Source organism: Pleuronectes platessa, chromosome 19, assembly GCF_947347685.1.
Source record: "Pleuronectes platessa chromosome 19, fPlePla1.1, whole genome shotgun sequence".
NCBI lineage: Eukaryota > Metazoa > Chordata > Actinopteri > Pleuronectiformes > Pleuronectidae > Pleuronectes > Pleuronectes platessa.
The window spans coordinates 5718333-5734585 of NC_070644.1; the positions used below are offsets into that span (position 1 = coordinate 5718333).

Sequence of the window (16253 nt, forward strand, 5' to 3'; positions counted from 1 at the left end):
AGTCTTGATATTTTCTCTAAATTCGATAAGAAATCCTGGAAATTTGTTAATCATCTGCAAACAATGGATGTGAAATTAACCCAACAGTACCATGACGTTTAAAATGACGTCCGTGTTCTCATCTTTCAAATGTGTAATAATAATTTGAACAGTCAAATTACCCACTAAGAATAGATTCACACAATATACAATCCAGTCTGGAAAGTAATTTAATTAAATTATTTTTAAATGATTAGGTCAATGATTCGATATCATCGTTTAAAATGTTATATTTGTTTTCAGTATGAAACAATTTGGAGAGATATAGATCAGTTGGATATGTATTGTGTTCAACTTTTGAGGTGCACTTCTTATGTCTAATCTTATTGGCTAACCTTCAGAACTACAGCCTCTGCCAGTTCAATAAACTGTCCCTATACTGTTTGTATTTCTTCTCTCATTAAATACATATGTTTATAGTTGCATTTAGTGTTTAGGACATCAACACCACTCATCCTCAAGAGCCACTCTATTCTACTTGATGGGTTGAACCATCAGGAGGAAATCTTCCTGTTGTACCTCAGTTTAAAAACAGTAGCTTGCGTCACTGGCCCTGTGTGACGAGCGAATCACAACAGTGTGACGGACCAATGGGACGTGGTGGTTGCAGTAATCATCCCATCACTACGCAGCCCTCATCACAAAGCGGCGGGGCTCGGGGTAAAGAGGAGGAGGAGGAGTGCAGCAGGGAGCGGATGAGTGACTTCGGGACACTTCTGGAGGACTTATAAGTCTTTTTTGCAGGACATGTTGAAGTTTGGACAAGTTTGCTCGTCTTTGCGGTTCCTCAACGACACATAGACGATCTGAAGCGATCGGCCCTGGACATGACCGGCTCCGTGCAGCCCTCCGGGATGAGCTGCTGCTTACTTTGTGGCCCCTCGGTCGCTCCGAGCCACCAACGGAGTCATGATAACAATCCAGGAGAAACGCGTTTTTTACGCAGCGTCGTGGAGTTACAGAAGTCCATATGAAGTTGGACCGTTTTAATATTCATTCTTCCTGGAAATGGCAGGTCGTGCCATTTTGATGGAGCGGGCAGCGGTGTTGATCTGCAGCGTGTTCATCCTGACCGTCGGTCTCTGTGTCGGATCTCCCAGCCACAGCCGCCGGCTGGTCTGCTGGAAAGCCATCCTCAAGTGCCATGGAGAGCCGGAGTGCCATTACGCGTATGACCAGTACCTCTACGCCTGCGCTTCTGTCCTCACCGGGGAGCGCAAGAAGTGCCCCAGCCACTGCATCTCATCCCTGATCCAGCTCAACCTCACCCACAGCGGTCCGGCTCTGGAGGACTGCGACTGCGCCCTGGACCCGGTGTGCAGGGGCACCAAGCAAGCCATCGAGCCGTGCCTGCCCCGGACCAGCACCCTGGGCTGCACCGAGGCCCGGCGGCAGTGCGAGACCGACCCGGCCTGCAGCTCCGCCATGAGGGATTATTTATTTCACTGTCGGAAACTTTTCGGAGGGGAGAGGTGCACGGACGGCTGCCGCAGGGTGATCGCCAACATGCGCTCCATATCCAAGGCGCAGCAGCTGGACACATGCGTGTGCGACGGCGCGGAGAGGAACGTCTGCGAGTACATAAAGGTCAGCATGAAAACTTTCTGCTACGACCCCGACGACAGGTTCGCGGGAAGCGGCTTCTCGGACACTGAGGACGATTCGGAGGACGATTACGCGGACCAGGCGGATTATCAATATGTGGAAGACTCCGGTGTCTCCATACCATGTCGGAGTGTGCTGCAAGTCCTGACCACCATCTTGGTTTTAACCATATTATTGTGAAAAGCTGCAGCCATCCAGGGCAACTACAGTCAGTGGTGTTGTTCTTTGTGAAGTCAACCCACCTCTCTGGCATCTGCTTTGTTGGAACCAAACACTTTTGTCACTAAACTTAAAATCCGCACAAATTTATATAATTCTAGACATTTGCTGTTTAACTGCTCATGTCAGGATCATGCAGATGACAGTTTGTGGGTTATAGCACATAAAGCCTTGTTATATTATCAGTTGGAAATTCATAGATGTTAGTCATCTTGTAAAGTTGGAGGAGCCTATTTTTGTATGTAGTCAATAAAAGGATATATTGTACAGTATATTGTGTAAAATTATTTTTGGTCAAAAATGTTTGTATATGTGATTTAAGATTTGCACTGTAGGCGAAGAGCCGAGTCCCAGCCTTACTGCATTATAACCACAGAGGCAGGGGGAAATGATTTGTGTAAAAGTGCCTAAACGTCTTAATGTTGGTTTTTTATTCACCATTAAGTGAGCGGCTGTGAAAGCAGCTCTCTCCACAACCCATTCATTAAATAACCAAAGGTGACGTGCAGCCAGTAAAACCCTGTGGATATCTTACATCTGGATAAAAGAAGCTCTTGAGAGGCATTGACTTGACCCTGTAAACATTGGTGTTTGCAGAAGGTATTATCTGTTTGTTCCTGGAAACTGTTCAAACGTGAGAGAAAGGAAAAAAACTCCTCCTCTCAAATGGAGCTTTTGGTAACTTTCTTTATCTTCACCCTGTGTATCTGTTAGAAGTCGTCACTTTATGAAGACACTCCTCTGAATGTACGTGCACATTAAATAAATACGTTTTAAAATCATGTTAAACTTTCAATCTGTCTTGATTCCTTTTTGAAAAATCCAAACTTCACAGTTTCGGGTTAATGTCAGTTCATTTACACACACTTTAGTGCTTGATGGGTTCAGCTACTTCTTAAAGTAATTATTTACCATGTGTCATTTCAACTCCAGCAATTTCAGAGCCTTACAGTGGTTTTCAAAATATTTTCATGCAGCAGCCTTATTTTTGTATCTGTACCATGTGTGCCAGTGTGCATGTTGAACATCTGGCAGGAGTCCTTACCCACAATGACTCTGGCTACATCCATCAAATATGTTTTCATTTTAAAACATCAATTTAAATCTAAAGTATTCTCATCCACATGTGCGTTACAGCTCTGCATAAAATCCTCGTCCATATTAACCCACCTTTATCATGTGGACTGGATATGTGCGTAAACAGGAAGCAGATTGCCTTTACTCTGCAGTTGGTGGCTTGGTTACAGAAAATACAGCAAATGAGAAACCAAAAAATGAAAAGTGAGATGAGGGATTCATTTTTTTCTCAGACTGACGATTGGCTGGAACTGAAGCTGACAGTAGGTGTTTACAAATAATGTTATTCATTCCAATAAGAACTAATCAGAAAGTGGATGTGCGTGACTGTGTCATCTCTGTATAATGTAGTAGTGTGGATGTAGCCTTTGAGTCACAGCTCCTCTGATATTCTTGGTAAGCCGATTTGCCAACATTACCTAAGTGCTCGTACTACTCAGAACAGGTAATAGTCCTCGGACCAACTCAGAATCCAATGTTACCAACTTGAAATGTTATAATTCACCAGTTTAAGGGCTCACTAGGTTCACCACGGCTGTGATAATATGTTTGGTTATTCCAACAAGCAGTACAGGCCTGATTTGTGGTGACAGCCTGTGGTTGTCAAGAAAAATCAACTGTTACACATTTCATTGAGGTTTTTGTAACATTTGGATAATCTGTAACAGTAGTGATAATGTAGGGAACATGCATTTATTCTATGTTATGAGTCAGTCGGCTCTAAAAAAAAAACACAAAAAATGGTGTCCACTCCTTCATTTGTGATGATGGGTCTTGAAAGCATTGATGGCAGCCATATTGCTTTTCAAGGCAAAGCGATGGGCCCTCCAGCCCATTGATTGGAAGAGAAGTCGAGTGGCACCTCTATTATGGAGATGCAAAACACACAATGGTGCTGCTGCACAATGTGGGGGCACTTCATTCACACTGTTCCTCTGTCCCCCTCTTCAGGGAGTGGGGGAGTGCGGGAGGAGGCGGCCGGCCACGAGGAGGACGGAGTGTTGTGAGAAAGTTCTGGTTTATTGCTTCGTCTAGTATTCTCCCCACAACTTTCATTTGTGCAACAGGTAGTTCTTTCTCATCTGTATGTTTAGTTGTGTTATCTTCTCCCTGCGGCCGTTCGGGTTAACTCACGTCATCGTAGTTTGGCTTTCGGTTTTGACTTGACTCTGAAAAACCAATAGGCTTAAAAAGAATGACCCCAAATAATAAATCCTACGATGACAGTGAGTGTTAGAAAAAACAGACAAACGAAGTGATGTGATGGAGCCATTTCTGGGCCCTTTGTTGTGAGAAGCAAAATAGCCTGCCACTGTCCCTTTAAGAGAGAAGGCCTCTCTCTGCTCCAGCCATTAATAATTGTAATGCCTTTTTATTATTGTTAGGGATAATGAAGGGATGAGAGTCATATGGGGGCCCCAGACCATACTTTACCCTGAAATGTTTTCAATTAACTTTTGGCACCATAGAAAAATAGGAATGCTGTGTGTTTTTTCCATGCTGAAATAGAAAAGAGTCAACTGGGGCTTTTGGTGCCGGGACTAGAAGCTCATTAAAATTGCCTCATCATTACTCACTCTGTTGCTGGGCCGACCTCCCCTCTCTCACGCCTGAATCCTCCGTCCTCTAGGTTTCACTGAGGAAAAGCTAACAGGGCTGCGACTTAAACTTTAGACAATATTAAATCAGACCAGTGATGTTCTCACTTAAATATTTTTTAATTGACTACTGGTGTTAATCACCATCTTAAACTCAACATAATGTTTGGGCTGTAAAATGATCTTGTCAGACACTGCTCCTCAGTTCCATTGGCATCACAGGCAACAAAATAACTCCCTTCCTCTCAAAGTCCCAGTGGAACGTTGCAAGACATTTTAAAAACAGCTCGGCCACCAGACCGACTTATTCTTGGTGAGGACATTTGGAAACTCCCGCTCCTGATATATAGAGAACTGCTTCTAATTCAGTTCTGCTCATGTGAACCCAAAGAGACGTGCAGGGTGAACAAAGAGGACAAAGTTAGATTTACACGGTGAAATCAAACACATTTTCTCCACAACCTGATATATGCTGACATACAGCTTAGAGAAACTTGTAACTCGGTCAGAAGGCCGTTTTCATCCAAACAGCAGAATAGTAATGTCTTACATTTTGCAGATGTTGTGATGTGCGATCTTAGCTTTTGATTTCTCTAGCTGCACTCATTCAGAAAGCTAAAACAATCAACTGATTTATCTATTTTACCATCATTGATGTTTCTTTGAGTTATTGTCAAGGAGATATCCAGTCTTTGCTGATCCCGTTTTCTAATGCCACATCCACGTTAATACGTTTTCTTTCGAAAACACAGGAACTCTCTAGAGTTGCTAAAATAGAAAAGTTTGGAATTGCTGCTGGATCGGTTTTAGTTTGAAAACTCTGCCTCTATTTTTTTGTCTTGCCGAGCAAAAACTGAGATGTTTGGGAATGATGACGTAGACACTCATAACCTTCACTGATTCGTCAGGTTCCTATCACATGACCCCTTCCAGAACAACCAAATACTTCCTGTTTACACTCGCACGCGCATGCTCAGTGTATGTGAGTGGTCACGTAATATGAATTTTTCAAGCGTATTGGTATGAACAGGGAATAAAACGGATACGGAGCCAAACCGCTCACGTGGACTGAGATAAATATTGTTTGTAATTGCCATTTTCAAACAAGGAATTTGTTTTTTTATCTTTTAGTTAATAATTGTTCATCCAATATCTTCCAGGTATTTGACTTTTAGTTGGAACATGCAATGAGCATTTTCCCTTTCTTTTTTATCTCATAAACAAAATGGTCAGTCCAATAATCCAAAAACACACTGAATAAACATTAGACAATAATAAAATAAGTTTTTGTTGCAGCTCTACTATATCTTGATTGGGCAAATGCACCTGTCGGCAGCTGTAAGGGAGAACATTCATTCATTGTCATTCATTAAAACTAAATACCTTAAAGTTATAGAATTTAAAAAGAATAAATGCTTGTAACGCTGAATTTCACTTTCCCTTTCTTCTTTCCAAGGTTTTCTTGCTTATTTAATTATTGTGATAATAACCATTTAGGTAAAGTGCTTCTCTGATGTAGTAGTAAAAAGAGGAGTCACATAAAGTAAGTTACATTTATATCTATATGTATAAACTAATATTATCTATCCACAAAGCTGCTGGCCTCATCACACCAACTGAGGCTGTTGCAGCAAAACATCCAAGTTTAAAATTCTTTCAGGCTGTGTTTTGTTGCTCATACATTTTTTCTTTTCTTTTCTAAAGGGAGGTTTGCTTTACTACTGTTTTCAAATGCTAAGTAGTTCCTTATCACGTCACTAGTTTGGGCGACCAGAGCTCAGGTTTGACTATAAGTAAACAAACTTGAGCAAGAGCAAAGTGCAACGCATGAACCCCAGAGACTCACAATAATTGTAAGGTTGGGGGTTGGATTTGAAGTGGGTATTTGTATCCAGAGCTTTTCGAGAGGTGGGAAAGGTGGAGGAGGGGCTGATTTATGATTGGGGGTTAATGGGGGAAGGGTCTGGTTTGGGAGAAGGGCTGCGCTGGGCCTGAATGTCAGGGATTTCAAGGCTGTCTGATTAATGATGCAAAGAGGGGAATACTTAATCGGCCAATCAGAGCAGGTTCTCTCCATCTGCAAAGGCTGGACAGCGATTGTCCTTTAGTGGCCTCCTCTGTTTCCCCCCTGCAGGCCAACCAAAGAGCAGTGGTGCACAGTTTTCATGGAGTGAGAGACGAGGAGGAGGAGGAGGTGGAGAAGGAGGACACAAAACATAGCTGACGAGGGGCATAACTTCATTTCCACGGTGCTGGGACAGCTGTGTGGAGTAATCTGCCGTGGCAGCCCTCTGAAACTTCAATGCCTTTAGTGACCCGGGGAAGTGGGGAGGGGGCAGCTCCTACTGTGAGCAGGCATTTAGTAGTGCGAAGGGGCTCCTTTCACACCCTTCTAAGGGCTTTTGTTAACAAAAATATCCCTTACCTCTTCCTCGCTGAAAGCAGGGACTATATGTTTATGAGATGAGGCGACAATGGGCTGCACTTTGAAAGCAAATGCAGTTTCCTACAGACTGTGAGAAACAAGTCTCAAAGTGAGGAATTCTGGGACTTAAGTTATTACTTAGTGGAATGAACTGCGTTTTCTCTATTTATGTTTCTCGCAACGTGCTTCATTAAAGTGTGAAGAGCTTATCTTTGAATACTTTTAAGGCAGAACAAAATCAAGATGAAGTAATGTGCAGTCTAAGTTGCTTCTTCTAAGCACATATAGGGTAAATTATTTGTTTTGGATTGGTAGATTTTTCAAATTGATTTCAGATGAAATGGAAAATGTGCTCTCTCAGTGTTTAAATTGAAATAAGAACCTGTTATATGCCAGCATCTCCAGTATCTTGGACATTAAGGCTTCAAATCTCCCCTTGTTCCTCAGTTGAGTGTGAACTAATATTAGTAAAAGACAATCAGGCAGTCAATCGATGAAGAGGGGTTCATTATTTCGCGCTAACTGTTCCGTTGAAGGCTTGAGGAAGAACAAAACATTTTAGGCTAAGATAATGGCCCGAGCCTGGGTTTCTTTCTGGAGTGAATGGGGTCTTCCCAGAGCTCAATAAGGTTCCAAAGTTTTACTCCATTATGCTGACATCCCAAAGGCCAGGGGCCACCACCCCCAGTGGTTACTTCTCAAGCATGCATTTATCACCCCCCACAACACACACACATGCATCTGTAGGACTTCATCTCCACGCCATTTAAGAGGTGTTGTTCCCAGAAAACTTGCTGAAAGAGGAATAAGTGATAAATGAATCAGAATGACCAAAACTGATGAGGTCATTTTAAGCTATTGTTTATTGAAAATAGTTAATTTAACAAAGCCCAACTCAATGATACACACTATACAAAGACCCTACACTCAGACCTGGTGCATTATATGTTACTACCTCTCAGTCTCTCTTTTATTAAAGTCTGTTGAGGATTTTTTAAATCCATCCCCTCATCCATACTGCTTATCCAGCAGGGTTGGGGGCGAGGGCAAATCCAGCAGACTTTGGTGAAAGGCGGGTGGATTTTATTTTATATTAAAGATCACAAAGAATTCGTAGTCTCATTTTACATAGGGAAAATGTCACACTTTTTATAACATGGACATTTCCTCTTTATTCCCAAATACTGTGCCAGGCTGTAGTAGTAGTAGTAACCTGGCTGCTGGGTCACTTAATGCTGTTTACTTTACGGGGCCTCCTCTGACACAAGGATCTGCAGTCATGCCTGCAGTGTTGGTGCTAAATGACTGAGTCTAAGTCCGAGAGCAAACACAAAATCAAAGGCCATTAAGTTGAGCAAATATGCCAGGCAGCCTTTTTTGCCCATTGTGATGGCAAATCAATGAGCATTAGAGCAAATACCCAGTGGTAAGTATTCTTACCAGTAATGATTAGAAGAGGTTAAACACACTTCTACAAAAAGAGAAGAAATCAATATGACAAGAAAGAAAAGATCAAGTGGGTTGTAGCACAGGACGAGGGCGAACAGTCCCTTGGAGACTCGTTTATAAAGCTGCTTTCAGAACAGCATGAAGGTCCAGACATTTTCCTGGAACTTTCTGAAGCTTTTTTTTAAGTGTGAATCAGTGGCTGCAGACACACAGAATGTCTGAATGAGCCTGTGTAAGAATAGCAAGAGATTATCTGGAGATTTCACCTTGAGCAAATGGACGTGTTGATGACGATTCCAACACACGACTGACACAGAAGTGAACCGCAAAAGAAACCCAATAATTCAGAATGACAAACGCCCGTCATACCGATGCAACCTGCAACCATTACATGTAGAAGAGGCAAAGACGTCAACCTCAGAAAGACAATTAGATTAGAGAGCTTTGGCAATGAGGGCGATGCACCTCCTGCATGCTCTACCCAGGCTCCACCCCTTTTTCCTGTTATGAACGCGTTTGACTCAGACTCTCTCCTGCTGTGTTTTTCATAAGTGAAAGACAAGCTCATTTTTCCAGAGTAAAAAGTGTTCTAATGGCAGCGTGAAAGTGAGCCGCCATGCAAATTAATATGATGCATTACTTATGATGAATGAGAAATAATTAACTTTACCAATATTTCCTACTTTGCCTGCTCCTTTCAAAAGCCTATGTATTATTGACAATGTGGGCTGCCATGTTACACGGCCTATTCACCAGTAGAGGGAGCAGAAAGTTCTGCAAAAAGCAATAATCTGCATATTATGTATTATTATTTTCAATGTCTGAGTTCCAGACTTCCAAAAGTGTCTTTCTGTTCCCATATTTCACCATTTGCACCATATATTCAAATTGTTGCCGCCTTTATGAATAACATGTGTTCAAACACACGTACATGTGTGGAGGAGTTTTCAGCGACACCCAACAAAGGGAAACAAAACACACACATAAACTGTCTTCATATAATGTGATCTATATGTCGAGTTTACGTCTAACACCTTAATCTCTGATCTCTGTCCTCCAGTTATCCACTTCTCCCTCCACCCAGTCAGCGTCTGCTCATCTGGTTCTTGTTTGCACGGCACATCCAGATGGAATGTGTCTGTGCTTTTAAAGATGAGTTATTAGCCCATTAATACACACTGCAGCCTGCGCCGTGTTCAGAGTGCTACAGCTGAAAGACACCCAGTTCTGTTTCGGCGTGAAAAAGCCAAAGTTTAATTGATTAATGAGTGATCAGGACACACTGTTTTCTTTCCGTCCAGGTTACTAGTGTCGACTGTAAAAGCCAGCGCTGAACCTTGAATGAAAAAGAGAAATTGCTCTTGAATTCATTTATTGTATTATTATTGAGCCATGAAGTTGCTAACTATACAGGTGTGAGAAGAGCTTAAATGACACAGGAACTGAAATCAGCACTTTTATTAAATTTGTGTAATTTCTACTAAAAACAGACAGCTTGTGTTTTTAAGTTGACTGGATCATCTAGTTTGATTGTTTTTTCAAACCAATCCATGTGTGAACATATTTACATCTTATATTGCATACTGACACTTCACATTTAAATCACAAAAGAACATGAACTACTAAAAATAACAAAGACAGCATTATAGGAACTGCATTATCTATTAACAACCTCAAGGCGGTACTGTTCTCCAAATTCTCCTTAGAGAGAGAGTGAGTGAGTGTGTGTGTGTGTGTGTGTGTGTGTGTGTGTGTGTGTGTGTGTGTGTTTGTGTGTGTGTGTGTGTGTTCATGTACTTATATGTGTGTTAGGACCATTGTCAGGATAGACCCTACAGAGTGAGGATATTTTTGGAAAGTGAGGATATTTTGTTTGAGGGCTTAGACTTGATTTTAGGGTTAAAGTTGTGTGTGTGTGTGTGTGTGTGTGTTTATGTGTGTGTGTGTGTTTATGTGTGTGTAAGAGATCGTGACAAACTGATCATCTTTCTGTTCAGCAGAATTCGTCACTGTTGGTGTCGCCCCTGCACACAGCGCCCGGGAGCCCGTCTGCATTGCAGCTGCGGGTCCTGGAGCGTTTCCCTCCGTTACAACTGGACCAGGCCGACCAGCACGACCAGTTACCTTCCTGATTAACAGTTGGTCTCGTACCTGCGAAAACATTTTCCAAATCAACTCAGAAGAAGAAAAAGCTTTATGAGTGGCCTTGTTGGGATGTTGGCACACTGTATTCTTTGATTTATTCTCTTCTTACCTGGGTGTTGAGCTTTATCGCCCTTGAAATTCTGGCAGCTCATGCCCTCAAACAGGTGAGGGCATAGACACATGCACTTTCCATCGAGCAGAGCGAGGGTACCTCCGTTATGGCAGGGCTTACACTTGCACACGCTGTACTCTGCTACATACTCTGCTGTGGCCTGCTTCAGGTTTGCTATCCTGGAGTTAGCACCAGGCATGTCCAACGGGATCAACATGTAGATGGGCTCTGGCTGCCAGGTACAAGAGAATATGGGCTTTAATTCACTTGCCATTACACTGTGACAGAAAAAACATATAACATCAAAACAAAATTGTATGATTTTAATAAGACTTAAGCCGTTTTCAGCCTTGAACACCAGAGAATTGGTTCAATTAAAGCGCTGTGAGGCTGTGCTATGAGGAGATGTGAGTCAACCCAGAGCTTTACAAGTTACCTCTGAGCAAGACATGACTATCTGTATTACATTTTATGGAATTCTTAGCTCATGGGAAATTTCAATAAAAACCTAAAATATGAGTTTCATCAAAGTCATTACGATCTATCCTCTGGAAACCAGGAATACTGATACATTTCCTAAACAACCAATCAGTTGTTGAAGTGTTTCCCTCTGGACCAAAGCGGTGGACTGACACAACATTGCGTGATCAACAGTTCCTACCTCACTGTATAGCAGCGCTGGGGCCTCAGCGACAGTCCGTGCCCAGTTCTGATAGGTAGCGAGGTCCATCACCCCATCCCGGTTTAATTTAGCTCTCATTGAGACTGCACTTTCTAGAGTGCCTCCTTTGACCGATGTCATCACCTTGTCCACCACTGCTTTGCCATGAATACTTCCTGTATGCCAGGAGCAGAGCATCTTTTAGTGTCTTCGAACTATTGATACATTTGTGTAAAACTGTAGATAAACTCATCACAGTGTCTGCGCTGAGGAAAGTAGATTTTAAAAAGTCTATCTTTTAACCAGCGTACCAAAGTTACAAAATTCCATCTTGGTGTTCTCCTGACAGATATTTTTAAGTCAATGTTAAGGTCTATCAGCAGATAGATCACTGACAGAGCAAAACCTGTGGTTTGCGAGATCTTTCTTTAGAGTGCACATTTGGTCAGCAAGTATTGTACTAAGACAGGCTTGAAAAATCCTGTGATATAATCCAGCGTGTAATCGTGAAGAACAGGGAAAGCAGACCTTCTTCTTTCTTGGTCACGTCACCACACTTGTCGTGGTTAAGGTTTCCTTTCGTATCTTCTCCCAAATCCGCTGAGATGCCTATTTTGACGCACTCTTGAATCGTTCTCTCCGTCAGATCTGCAGGGATTCAAAAAGCAAAGACGAGCACTCATGACATTTTTATCACTTTATCAAGTTTCACAACATGAAAAAGAGCTGAGGATTTGAAAACACACTTACTTTTTGCCTTGATGGTGTCCTGGTTGAGGACGTAGATCAACTCGTATTCACCGCCAGCCTTCCCGTTTTTTGTGTAGTGGGTGCCGTAGTCTTCCATGAAGGCAAAGTAAATACCCTTCTCATACTCCAAGGGTAAAGACTCGACGTGCGCAAGGAATTCATCGGCCACTTTGAAGTCACGAGAGCGCAGCCTGTAGGTGCTCAGCTGTACTCGGCCTTTCACCCGCATGAAGCTCTTGTTCTGAGCGTGTAGGACAGAGTTATTCATGAATACAGATGTTTTTGAAGCCTTCTTGCCTCAAGCATTGTGTCCTTCTCTAGTTTGGTTAATGGTGCTGAACTGCTATATACTGCTCTGTGAATTATTTCATTTACCTTAATGGTGCTGTACTCTGTGACCTCCTTTATCATAGTCTTCTTCTCGTAATGGTAATCTAAATTCAACTTTGCAGGCGTTTTGGACATGGACTCCTCACTCGCACTGAATTTGAAGGAAAGTCCAGCATCCAATTTCACCGTCATCTCTTTCAGTATTTCCCTCAGAAGGCTATGTGTGTCTTCGTAGATTTCTCTCGAAACAGTCTCCTCAGCCAGAGTCTGGAAAAACAGTTTTAGAACCATCACTGCCATTATATTCATCCCCATTTAAAGCACACAGATGTGGTTAACACATCCCCATTGGAAAAATAGTTGCGGCTCACCTGATAGTCCAGCACACCAACATTCCATGGAAGCCTGTCATACAGCTGAGTGTTTGGATTCCTCACTACATCACATCTTCCATTGAAGTTGTCATTGTTGAAGGGGTTCATACGAGGATCTGCACCCAAGATGTTGATTCTGGATTATGGACAGAACAGACACTTTCAGACGGTTTAAGTTTGAGGAGCAGGCATTCTTTTACTTGTACTCAAAGGAATAGTTAGATTTTTTACCTCCGCTAAGGAGGTTATGTTTTAACCCCTGCCTGCTTTCTTTTAAGCAAGATTATGCAAATGCTATTTGTCAGATTACCACTAAAATGTGTGGATGTGGTATGTGTCAGGAAAGAACCCATCAAATTATGGTGCAGATCCGGATCAGAGTTTTTTTTTCACTTTCTCAATTAAAAAAATAGGTCACGTTAAGGTGACAAATATTTATGATTATGTACAATTTCTTTGCCATCAGAATACAAATCTGGATCTCGTGTATTGAATGTGGTCTCATAATGGGACTGTTGGGACTTGGCGGAGATATGAACTCCACTGAGTTCCATTCTAGTAGAGAAATTAATATATTTTCTTTTATTAACTGATTCTTGCTAGATCCTAAATAACAATAGCTCGCTCTTACCCATATCCTGCAGTTCTGCCTTGCTCATTGTTTTCAACAACCCTCGTCCCACATGGTTTGCGAACAGGATCACAGTCCTCATCTGATCCATCCTCACAGTCATAGTCTCCATTACACATTAGTCTCTTCTTAATGCAAGGACCTGTTCAGATGAGATCAGATTGGGGGTTCAATTGCTGGAGTTTAATATCACAAAGAGATATCTACTGTAGGTGGAGCACAAGTACCTGTCTCACACTGGAACTCTGAGTCCAAGCACTGAGGGGGCGGTGGTCGAGCACATTCAGTATCTGGTATACAGTGCTCCCTGTCCCCGATTGAACCCTGGCACGAGTCACCTCCGAACTGGCCAAACACTTCAATGGTTCGAGAACGTCTCTGCGGAGAAGAAAGGTTTGAAATATGACAAACTGTATAACAGATGTTGTGAACCTTGATTTTATGCATTTTCTATTTTTGATCATTGTTACAGGTTTTTTACAAAGGGCCCAGAGAAAACACTATTGGTTGTTTTTTCTTTAGCTTTCTCGTCCAGATTGTTAGGGAAATCTTGCTGGCGGAAGGACTGAAGTATTTTCTGAAGTATTTATTCTCGATTCCAGATGTATCAGGGAGACCAGGCTGATGAGGTGGAAAGAAAGTTAACAAGTTCATAGTTGTATTGTCACGACCAAATCTGACCTGTCGGTGCCACGTTGGCCAGACTGGCTACATACCATTAGGCTTTAAGTGGAGCTACTCTATTGGACCAATTAAACCAAATAAACCATTATTGTGTCTTCTCTATTCGTCTCCCAGGAAGTCAGAGTGCCCACTCAAAGGAATGTTATTATTTATAGCCTTTTATTCACTCATTTGTTATGTATCTAGCTTATCAACCAAACCTTGGTTCATACAAATACTGCAATAGAGAACAGGGTATTATAACATAAATATTATATGGCTTTAGATAACCTTCCTTTCACTTCACTCTATGCTATAAGACATACTACGTGAAAGGGAAGAACACTCTAATATTTAAATACAATTTTATTAAAAATCAAGATTTAAATGTAATTTAACCTTAAGTTAAGATTTCACTTCTGCCTTATTTATGTGGCATAACATACAGAAATACTAAGCTGTTAAAACATTAACATTTATTTATTTGTGTTGCAATACTTGACCAGGTTTCCCTTGTCAAAGAGATATTTATACTCCAATAGCACTAACCTGGTTGAATGAAGGCTAGTAAATAAATAAATAAATATAGATATTTTTCAGGTTTATGCGAGTATGTAACAAACTAACCAGTTTGTTACATACTCGCTGGTAGACTTCTCTGATTAGACTAAGTTCAGACTTGAGTTTTGCAATCACTGGCATCCAAAGAGTTTCAAATGGTCTCACCCTGGTTTTTGTGCACGGATCACATGCAATCCAAGGTGACCAGATGCCCCATCTACAATTCACTGCTGGGGGGTCAGGAAGCTCCACTGCCCTGAAATACACACATTAGATACAAAGAACTAAGATTCACAGTTTGAATAAAAAACAACATCCTCATATGTCTCGTATGTTCAGGCTCAAATGAAGCAGGACGCATACATACATTCCTTCTCCAAGAAGAGCCAGAGTCAGACACAGGCCACAGAAGCCCAGCTGGAGGGCGACCTCAGTCCTCATGATGAACCTTTGAAAGATAATTGGTGTTGAGCGTCTGTTCTCTTTTAAGCTGCGTGTCTGTCAATGATTATCAAACTGTCGAAGGACCACACTGTTGTCAGGAAAGTCAATAGTTTGGATTTCAGCCGCAGTGACATTGAGTCAGTGTTTGTTTGAAGCAAAAACGTTTTACTCATCCAGTCTCTATGTTTTGTTCTTCACAGCGAAGCCTCTTCATAAACTTAACGTTTCGTAAAAGTGATGATTCATCTGTTATCATTGACACTGCAAGTTCTTTTAAATTACATTTATCTGCAGGAAAATAAGAAAATTGTTGGACATAATTAAATAAATTACTTATACTTCAATTAGTAACACACAAGTGAATTCAGTTTGCTCAACTTAAAGTTATATCAACACGATTGCTTACTTTAATTTAGAAAAACCCAAACCTTTTGTGTTAAAGTACCTTTATTTATTTTAACATTCAGTTACATTCATCCAAACTAAACTGAGTATACCAATAACAAATGAAATATTAACTTTCTCTTCTCCCTAATCAATTAGCACTATTGCAAAAAACTTGGACATTAACTACTGAAACTCTTAAAACAAATTAAGACACTGAAACCACTCAAAATTTAAAGTATTTTGAGGGCATATAACAAATATATATAATAGACTGGTTTTCTAGTTTTCTTATATAAAACTAAATCTATTTTGATCAACTTGATAATACTATTTGACAGTATAGGTTATAATAATTAGAATTTGTGTTAAAAGGCTTCAACTTGAGTGAGTTTGAAGAAGTTTGATCAATGGTACTTGCAATCTTTGGCAGTAAATATCCTGGTAAATATTATTGGAGTTTTTGGAAAGTATTATTTGAGTATTATGTATTTTTATGTATTATATTTGTATGCATTCAGTCTTCCTCAGAGTCAGGGGAAGTTGGAAAGCATCCCAGCATGCACAGGGTGAAATGCAGGGAGACGCTGGTCTCACAAAAGCTGACAAACATTTGGGGTTCCTTTTAAATAATACACACAGTTCATACACAGAGACAAAGCTCATGTAATGTTTTAGTGTTTTTAGTTGAAGAACACTCATCCTGATTGCAGACAATTTGTTCATTTCTGTGTTCCCCAGATGATGCAATTGTTTTGGCTAGTTTATCGCACAGCAGAGCAAATA

General features: G+C 41.2%; 2 protein-coding genes across 2 annotated transcripts; one reads left to right on the forward strand and one right to left on the reverse strand.

The window, feature by feature from the left end:
• The first annotated feature begins 669 nt into the window (after positions 1-669).
• On the forward strand, positions 670-2659 carry LOC128462341 (growth arrest-specific protein 1). The gene has a single exon (XM_053447704.1). It carries the CDS (start codon positions 1048-1050, stop codon positions 1822-1824), a length of 777 nt encoding a protein of 258 aa, XP_053303679.1. The 5' UTR covers positions 670-1047; the 3' UTR covers positions 1825-2659.
• Positions 2660-9767: 7108 nt separating this feature from the next.
• On the reverse strand, positions 9768-15165 carry c9 (complement component 9). The gene is made up of 11 exons (XM_053447694.1): positions 15007-15165; positions 14805-14895; positions 13643-13793; positions 13416-13557; positions 12782-12920; positions 12456-12677; positions 12081-12321; positions 11859-11978; positions 11331-11506; positions 10667-10901; positions 9768-10563 (listed from the first exon to the last, which is right to left on the reverse strand). The coding sequence occupies exons 1-11, from the start codon at positions 15078-15080 to the stop codon at positions 10406-10408; spliced, it is 1749 nt and encodes a 582-aa protein (XP_053303669.1). The 5' UTR covers positions 15081-15165; the 3' UTR covers positions 9768-10405.
• Positions 15166-16253: the final 1088 nt, after the last annotated feature.

What these genes read in the sequence shown, in the direction of transcription:
- c9 (XM_053447694.1), bottom strand. Translation starts at nt 15,080, where the DNA reads ATGAGGACTGAGGTCGCCCTCCAGCTGGGCTTCTGTGGCCTGTGTCTG. An exon ending in GGCAGAACTGCAGGATATGG is followed by an intron (nt 12,921 to 13,415) that starts GTAAGAGCGAGC and finishes TCCATAATCCAG; the next exon opens with AATCAACATCTTGGGTGCAG. An exon ending in GGACACCATCAAGGCAAAAA is followed by an intron (nt 11,979 to 12,080) that starts GTAAGTGTGTTT and finishes GAATCCCTGCAG; the next exon opens with ATCTGACGGAGAGAACGATT.
- LOC128462341 (XM_053447704.1), top strand. Translation starts at nt 1,048, where the DNA reads ATGGCAGGTCGTGCCATTTTGATGGAGCGGGCAGCGGTGTTGATCTGC.